The 9,322-nt window shown below is 45.1% G+C and overlaps 1 protein-coding gene across 3 annotated transcripts in view; it reads right to left on the bottom strand.

Annotated features, from left to right (window-relative positions):
- MCOLN3 (mucolipin 3) overlaps positions 1-9,322 on the bottom strand; it is a 37,902-nt gene that overhangs the window by 4,393 nt on the left and 24,187 nt on the right. For 2 of the 3 annotated variants that reach the window (XM_019531169.1, XM_019531167.1), the window contains exons 10-13: positions 2,552-2,653; positions 2,318-2,440; positions 1,475-1,681; positions 409-539 (exon numbers count right to left, since the gene is read on the bottom strand). In XM_019531169.1, the coding sequence (XP_019386714.1) occupies positions 409-539; positions 1,475-1,681; positions 2,318-2,440; positions 2,552-2,653 (563 nt within the window). The remainder of the gene's footprint in view (positions 1-408; positions 540-1,474; positions 1,682-2,317; positions 2,441-2,551; positions 2,654-9,322) is intronic. The other variant, XM_019531168.1, reaches the window with a different exon arrangement.

Raw genomic sequence — 9,322 nt, 5'->3', positions numbered from 1 at the left:
AATGTGAACCAGCATGTCTATAGGCAGCCTTAGGGTAGTATAGCTTACTGAAAAAGGCTGTTTCCTAAATAAGCCAGTTGACTAGGACAACACATTATAACAATGTGGCAATGAAGATTTTACTTAAACCATTCAGAGAAAATGGATATTTTTGTCAATCATTTAGGCAACAAAGGCACAGCTTAAGTTTGCATGTGTCAAGATACCTCGCAATAAGAAGTTAGAGTAATTCTAAGCTCATTTTCTCTCCTTGGAAAGAGATTATTCAAAATAAAGTACCACATTTAAGTATCAAGCACAAATGTTTCTTTTCTTAAAGCAAGAATTTCTGGTATTCAGCATTCCAGTAAGATTGCTATATTGCTACATATTTATTAGAAGTGCCTGCAGACCATGCCAGATACCTACCGTTTACAGCAACAGAAGATAGACACAGGGTTCTCCTCTTCTAACCTGTACCTGCCAGAGTTTGGTAGGTCTTTACACTGCGACATAAATGTGTGAAGTTCTGTCTCTGGAAAGCCATCTTGCTGGTAATGCTATAGAGAGTCAGTCAGTTTTTTCTTAATTGCACTAACAGACAACAAATCAACTTTGTGGTTTATTTACTTTTACTCAAGTCAAAGACTTTGACTCAAAGTCTGTCCCCACCCAAATTTGGAGCACAATTCTTTCAAGGAAGTGGTCGGACATGCTAAAATACAGTAGCCACTGTAGAGTAGTGCAAGGTAAATGTAGAATCTGGGACACAAAAATAGATTGGGGTTTATGGTCTAGATTACAATACAGGCAACTCCCACTTGACACTCTTTCGCTTAGTGCTATGTCACTATAATGCTCATTCCAAATTAGTACTCAATTTCACTTAGCACGCACCGAGTTTCATTACAATGCTCGTAGTCATCATTTTGGGTCATTAAAAACCACCTGCAGTTGCCATCTTGGATTGTAAAATACTTTTGGTTTCACCTGGCACTCTTAATTGATTCCTGAAAAACCGAGCGTTAAGTGGGGGTTGCCTTTACATTGTTTCACCTGCCTCAGTAACCTTGCCATAAATCCTAAAATCCTGCTGAAAATTTAATCAGAAGTTTCAACTAGATTGCTAGGATAGACAAAGTGACTTCTGGCGTAAAATAACACTCCTAAAAGCTGCATTATAGTTTAGGTGGAAAAGCTCAAGATGTGTTCATATTACAACTTCAACTGCTAGTTGTATCATTATCTGCATGTAAGCAGGACTTCAAGTTAATCTGGTGCTAAGCACATTAGTAGTATGTGTATAGGAATACATAGCAGGCATTTTTATTTATCTGAAAAATAGTACAAGATGCCTCATTTCAGACAATAAACCCAGAATACCACTTATTGAGTTTTGTGATGTCAATTTACAACAGTCTGGCATTGTTATTCTGGCTTGGAAGTGAAGGGAGCAGGGGGAAAAAAAAACAAAACAAAAAAACCCAGTGCCTACCTTAATTGTTTCATATGTATCTGTAATCAGAGCAATGAAGAGACTTAGCACCATATAGATGAACAGGCTGATGAAAGAGTAGAGGTAGATCCGACTAAATAACCAAACCAAGTAACTTTTCTGTTGCATTCTTGCAAATGTAGCAAACATATCATCTCCATTTATCAGTGAGAAGAGGCATTCTGATACCATGTTCAGAGAACGGAACTAGAAAAAAGGGGGAACCAAAACATGGGAACATTAGTTCTCATCTGGTAATTCTATACTTTACAGGTTTATTGGTTTTAAATAGACTGAACAGCCACTGAATATGGCTACCTTACGTTCAGCCACTGAATATGGCACCCCTTATATACCTGGGTGCAGACCTGTGTATGACAGCATGCAGTGGTGGTAACACTGGTAGAATACACCTGGGCAACACACGAAGAAGATTAGTTGTTTTGCTAGGGTTTACAGGTATATCTGAAGAGCAGACACGCTCACTTAGGTGTCGGTTTAAAAGGAATAAGAATTGTGTTTAGATTTGTGGAGTCTAAAAATCAGTCTTGTGCAATATCAAGTTATTTCTCAGAATGCTGCATAGGAAGCCTAAGCATGTGATTACTTGTCAGTTGAACCACATTTCTCTGACTCAGGACTATCATAATGGAGGACAGAAAAGTGATCAAAATATCACTTTATGAACTCCCAGCTTATAACAGCAGTATTTCAAAGTTTTATACAGTTTTCTTATATAAAAAAGTCTTGGAATTTTTACACACAGAGGTGTGCTAAATAATCTGACACTCTTATTTAGAATTCTGTTGTTCATCTGATTCTCTCAAAGATGTTTTCCATTACCTTAGCATGATAAGGTCCCAGAACAATCCATCCACAGAAACAATAGCCCAGATAGATCATAGCAGCACAACAGCAAAATCTAATGACATTGGGCAATGCTGCACGCAGTGTCAGAATAAGGAGCTGAAGAAAACAATGTTAACAGTTAGAATCCACCCAGGCATTTGTTACAGCCATGTGGTAACAACAAACAAAATAAATACCAACAGCACGAAGATCCCAGGAGATCCTTACATTATACTTCTGAAAGAAACCTAGGTAACGAATGACTCCAAGCCACACAAGCATGGTAGATGTTCCAAGAAGTATGCTGCAGACATCATAACTTGTCAGACTCTAATAAAAACAGAAAAGAACCAATTATTAAACCTGCATTGTTTGGTAGAAAAAGTTTTCCTCTTGCACTGTTAGGCCACTACTGCAAATATCAGCTGAAAAAAGGGTTCTCATTGGAAGCCAGTTTTGATTAGTGTGGGGAATCTTAAAAGCTTATGCTTCATAAGCTAAATGCCAGGAGAAGGAAAAAAAGAACCTTGAGTAAATTTCATCTACTTGATACTGCTAACTTGATATATCTACATCCAAAACTGTTAAAGCTGAGTTAAACCATAGAAAGAAAATTTACACATCAAAAAGACTCTTCAGCAATGTGAATACAGATGGAGACAAAGGAGGAGTAGGTCAGTGGTCACCAACCAGCAGATCTCAATCTACCGGTAGATCTTGGAGCTTCTTGCAGTAGACCTCCAAAGCTCTTGGAGTCGATTCAAGGCTGGGGTGAGGGGGCTGAGTCCCCGCGTGCATGCACACGCATGCCCCAGCCCAGCAGGTCAGTCTGTAGGGGAGGGAAGGGGCGGGGGCTAGATCGAGGCCCCCACGATGAGGGACAGTGCTGCAGAGGCAGGAACATGGGAAAGTTGGATGGGGCCCTGGTCGGGTGGGACTTGTCTGCTGGGGAGGTGTGGCCCTAAATAATTTTTTCTCCCTCTGCCTCGATCTGCCCCCCACTTCCCTCCTCACAGACTTATGCTGGGCAGTGGTGGCGGGTGGCAGCGGTGAATCTTGGGTTGCTTTTAAATGCCACAGGTAATCTCCTACTTAAAAAGGTTGGAGACCAATGGTGTAGGTCTACTATGGAGTGAGGACAGTCAAAATTAAAAATAAAATCAAGGCAGGGCCCAAATGTAAAGTGAATGTTTTGCTTGGTTTCCAGAAAAGCAATGATATAGAATCTAAGGTAGAAAAGGGATATTTAATGAGAACAAGACCACATCTGTTGGAGAAGCAAAACTCTCAAGAGCTTACTGCACTCAAGCTAGGTGCCCATATAGGCTCTCTGAACCCTGCACATAAGACTATTGGTCCAGTAGCAGTTTTGTAATAAAAAACAAAATTGGGGGTGGGGAAAGTTCTGGCTGACTGGAAAATAGCTAACATAATGCTTTATTGAATAAGGAATAAAAATGATCCCAACAAGTAGAGGCCTACTAGGCTCTAGCCTAATAGCACACAAGGATTTGGAACAAAAGTTTGAAAAATGAAATAATTTAAAACATAGATGTAAGTAGGCTAACATGCAATATGGGCCATCATCAGGGATCCAGGTTTTCCATTTCCCATGGAAAAACAGGAAAAAAAACAAAACAACCCCCCCCAAACAGATTTTCCTTTTTAACTGAGAAAAACATGGATTTTTCATCTTAAGGGAGAAATGCATGGATTTTCCACTTTTGCAAAGCTCTCTGCAGCCTGGGAGAGTTTCAGCCTACAAGGGGCTGGGGGGTATGGGAGCAGGGTGGTCAGGCAGAGGAAGCCTTGTGCACGTGTACATGCACACATAGCCACCAGGCAGCCTAGACAGCACCTCCTGCAGGTGGGTCTGGAGCAGGACAGGGCTGCAGGCAACTTGCCCATGGGGTCAGGGAGGGTGGCTCCCTGCATGCACTCCCAGGAGGGGCAGTGGGGGCACATGCCCCCCTGATTTGTACATGGGGGGCAGGGGCAGGCTGCCTGCTGCAGGCTCAGGCACCCTGCCCTGCTGCCTTCCCCTTGGGGCCCTGCAGCCCAGCAGGTGGGATCCAGCATGGCAGGACAAAGTGGGGCCGGGTGGCAAAGCTCCTTCTGCTGCGAGCCCCGTACCACCACAGTGAGGTGCATAGGTGATGCATGCCTCCTGAGGCTGGTGGAGCATGGTGACTGCCCACAGGTGGCCACAGTGACATCAGTGGTGAGGGTGGGCCGAGCAGGAACTATCCACAGGCGGCCACAGCAGTTTCATAGTTTCTAGGGTCGGAAGGGACCTGAGTAGATCATCTAGTCCAACCCCCTGCCATGGCAAGAAAGAGTACTGGGGTCAAACGACCCCAGCAAGATGTACATCCATCCTCCTCTTAAAGACCCCCAGGGTAGGAGCCAGCACCACTTCTCTTGGAAGTTGGTTCCAGACAACACAGCAGTGTTGGCTGTGGGAGGGTTCCCCCTATGACTGGTCACCGACCGCAGGAGGGGTCCCCCCACAGCCAGACACAGCGCTCAGCCCGCCCCCTCTGCCCATTACCTGAGTCGAGAGCGCTCATGCTTGGGGGGGTGCCAGCACTCTCAGGGGGCACATGTGCACCCCCTATGCATCGCCTATGGCAAGGTGACCCCTGTCCATCTGGCAGCAGCAGGGGTGGTGGCGTGGAGCTGTGCCCCCACTGCAGCTGGGCAGTCATGGTTTGCCTCACCATGGTGGCACAGAGCTCCCAGCGGTGGCAATGAGCTTCCCTGCCCAGCCCCACTCTGCCCTGCCACACCGGGTCCCACCTGCTAGGCCGTGGAGGCCCCAGGGGGAGGGCAGCAGGGCGGGGAGCCCAAGCCTGCAACAGGGAATCCGCCTGCTGCCCCCACCCACCACCAACAGGCTCTCCCCTGGCCATGCCATCCATGGGGGCAGAGGAGCAAGGCTCCATACTCCACACCGCTACAGCAGCTCCTGCTTCCCACAGGTGGCAGCTGGGGCCCCTGGCCACATATCCCTGGCAGCTGGGGCCCTCCTCCAGCAGGGGGGTTGAGGGCAAAAGCAGGGATTGGGGGCTGTGGCTTGGGAATGATTGGCCTATAGTGACAGGAGGCATTTGTAAGCTTCCAAATTGCTTTAAAATAGTAAATATATCAATAAAACATTGTGTTCAATTGATACCCATACACATTAGAGGCACTTCATTTCAATCACAGATTTTAGGGTTTTTAAATTAGAGAATTTGTGATTTTTGAAACAGAAAAGCCAGGATCCCTGGCAATCATCCATATATTAGTCTAGCATAATCTCTCTCTCTCTGGTGAATAACTGACTTTTTTAGGCAATGGAAATGCAGTAGATTCAAAACAGATTGAATATCTGTAAAGCATTTGATAAAGAATTACATATTTTTTTAGTTAAACTTCAGGAGATACAGATTATATGCAAACATTTTAAAGGTGGTTTAAGGAATAGCTAAAGGAAAAAAAAAAGACAGCTATAGGTAGTTTTTAAAAGGTAAAGATTGCCAATGATGTTCAAGAATCAGCTCAGAGACAAAAGTTTAAATATTTTCAGTCATGACTTAGACGAAACAAAAATGTGCTAATGAAATCTGTGAATGAATGACAAAGCTGGAGTTTGTTGTTTAGATTACTCTAATATCTTACACAAAATAATGGATGATTGAGAACTGGAAAAATACAAAAACAGTACTAATTTAGTAATAGTACAAAGTCCAAGAACAGCATATGGGAAAGAAGAATTTCTGCTGAAAGCAGGGGTCTCACCAGTTAGAAGAGACAGAGAAAAAGAGATTTGGATGCATAAGATGATCACAGGATGACTGAGCCAGTAACGAATGTGGCAAATACAATCATAGGCTATACCAGGAGGAGCATTTTTGGTTCAGAGAAAAAAGTATTAATGTCATTATATAAGGCACTGTACGGACCTGTTTTAGAAACATGGTCATTTATGATCACCCATGTTTAAGAGATGATAGGAAACACACAGGTGCAGATAAAGCTAGTAGGAAAGACCAAGGGAATGGAGAGCTTGTCTTGCAAGAGAACGCAAGAAAAGCTTAGCTTTACTGCCTAGCAAAACAAAGGCTGATTGCTCACCAAGCAGCAGGGAAGGAGACTATCTATTTAAGGTAAAGGACAATGTCTGGGCAAGCACCGTGTATGAACTGGTTGCAAACATATTTAAACCAGAAGTTCAGCTTTAGAACAGTGAGGTTCTCAAACAACCTTCCAATACTGGGTAATATAGGAAAACAAAGATTGAACTTGATCACCTTATGAAAAGGACATGTAGTGACTGCAATATCAGGGAATGCAGATGGTTTTTCCAGTCCTGTATTGCTATAAGTAAAAACAAATGCATAACAAGAGAAACCAAGTCTAACAAACAAGTAATGCTGAGAGATTACCAGAGTTCCAGGAAGTCACCAAGAAAAAAGATATCCAAGTTTAGTTGCTTATTATCACAGAGCTTCATTAATTTGTGCTTCACTAGTTTTTCCATTATAGTAATACCTGTAAGTTGCCCTATATTCATTGAAGGCAATGCATTTACTAACCCATTTCTCCTTTAACTGCAGAGCTAAAGAAACCATGCAAAACTGGCACTAATTTTTTTCCGGTCAAAGATCATATCCGCTCACTTGCTGACAAGATGTTATTGCTTTTGTAGCAGGTATGTCAGGAATAAAAATAATTCAAGTGGGCGATACTGCATTCTTTTTGTGCGTCAGCTTCGTTTATTAACTTGCACTGTTACGTTTGCACAAATTTAACATAAAAGGTAGCATAGAATTTTGTGGCTGGCAGAACTTTCAAACTGACGTGCAATAAGGGAGAGATTTAGATCTCAGACCTGATCTGCAAGGCTTACAATGAGAAGTTGCCTCTACTTGTAAACTGACTGAATTTTATATGCAGATCTTAGAAACAGTTAAGGCCTCACCATCCTCATTTTACTTGTGCTTGGATACTCGTAAGATTTCACTCTAGCCTTGTTCTTCAACCTGGATTTTGCCAGAACATGACCAATGGATCTCTTTGGGTTTTGTTTTTTCTTGGGTTTTTTAAATTTATTTTTTAAAGCTAAGCTGAGCTTATCTCCCATAGTAAATTAAATAAGAAAATAAAACATCTCTTGTGGTCCAGTACGGTCCGCATGTGCAACCTGTCGGTGAAGGGCAGCATGTGCACTGGCAGCCCCAAAACCCTCGATCACTGGACACAGGTGCTGATCAACAAAGTCAGGGAGGCCAAAGCACAGAGGCGAGGGGATGTGGAAGAGGGGGATCCACTTTCCCATGCCAGCACTCCCAGCACCAGCACCAGCACCAGCCAGTCTCCTCCAGGCCAGCCACTGCCAATGTGGGCCATGGGCATAGCTTCAGTGCTGTGGTCCAAACGTACCAGACCCCAGCCTCGGGCAGGTAGCACCAAGGCTTCAGTGGCTTATCTCGCTGAGGATGTGGAGCCACTGGACTGTGAACCCTTGGCCTACTGAGCAAACCGCAGCCAGATGTGGCAGGATCTGGCCACAGTTTCCCAGCAACACCTGTCCTGTCCACCAACCCGTGTTCCAAGCGAGAGGGTATTCAGCATTGCTGGGCATGTAGTGACACCTCACTGCACCTGCTTGCATCTTGCTTTGGTGAAGTAGCTGGTGTTTCTAAAGGTGAACCTCCCACTTCTGGGGTTCCCCAAGCTCCACCTGCAGACGAACTGAGTACCACCCTCCTCACTCCATCTGCACCAGTTTCCTTTTTTGAGTTTTTTCAGAGCCGAATAATGCCCCACTGTCAGCTGGAGGGGGCACTAACTGTATCACCAGCCAGCAGGGGAAGAACATGTCCCTGCTGAGCTCATTCCCCTGCCAGGATGAACTTGGAGGTATGGGACTGGGGCTACAGGGAAGGAGGAAACCCCATGTCCTGGGCATGACCACTAAAACTGCACCCTGCCAGGGTAGGGAGGCCTGGTGGGACTGCTGGTGGTGCAGCAGCCCTGTAAATGTCAGGACCAACAATCCACTGGTGAAAGGCAGGTAGGAGATGCCATAACCTCCAGCTAACACACACAAAGTCCTGGCTGGGGAACACCCAGACCTGTCATGCCTTTGACAGGCCTGACACGTGCTGGTTGTAGTGCAGTTGTAAGGCTCCCAGTGAGCTCAGCTTAGCTGCCCGGGTTGGCAGCTTTAGGGTTGAAAACCCCTTTGTCAGGCTGAGGAAGTACCTGCAGTTGATCTTGGATGGAAGGAATAGTAAAGAAGCCAGAGGCGGGTCTGGCCTGCAATGCAGGCAAGAAAGCCAGCTGGTAAAATGAAAATGGAGGTGTCAGGGTGGGAGGGACAGACTGGAGTGGGGGCTAGCGGGGAAAGGAGGATGTAGCAGCACACGTAAAAGTGCAGAGGTGCCTGGGGTATTAGATGTCTGGCAGGTCACAGTGCACCAGAACTCCACTGTCTAATCTATATTGAGTCCATGAGTATCTGTACCTACTATCTAGGAGGCTGATGAAGTGCAGTTCATAGGCCCACCTCTGAACAGTGGTTTGCATTGTAATTTGTTCCCTCTCAGGATCAGGCCTGAGAGACTGGAGGCAGAGTGGTTTTTTGGTGAGGAATGTGCCCCCACAGGTAGTTGGGTTTTGTTGTCTTTGGTAGATTCCGGTGTGCAATTTGTGGGGGTACTGGAGATAGTTGGCAGGTTTTGTGTTTTGAGCTGTAGGAAGTTGGCTTCAGTTCTGGTGATGAGGTTAGGTGCCTGTTTGCATGTACAAACCACTTTTCAGAGCTGGGACTATGAACTGCACTTCATCAGCCTCCTATGTAGTAGGTACAGAAACTCATGGACTCAATATACACAGTGGAGTTCTGGCACACTGCGACCGGCCGGACATCTGACACCCCAGGCACCTCTGCACTTTCACCTGTGCCGCTACATCCCCCTTCCCCCCTACCCACCCCCCAACAGCGACGTT

This window comes from Crocodylus porosus, unplaced genomic scaffold (genome assembly GCF_001723895.1).
Source record: "Crocodylus porosus isolate Cpor-Errol unplaced genomic scaffold, CroPor_comp1, whole genome shotgun sequence".
NCBI classification, from domain to species: Eukaryota; Metazoa; Chordata; order Crocodylia; family Crocodylidae; genus Crocodylus; species Crocodylus porosus.
This window is presented reverse-complemented; position numbering and strand designations above follow the sequence as displayed.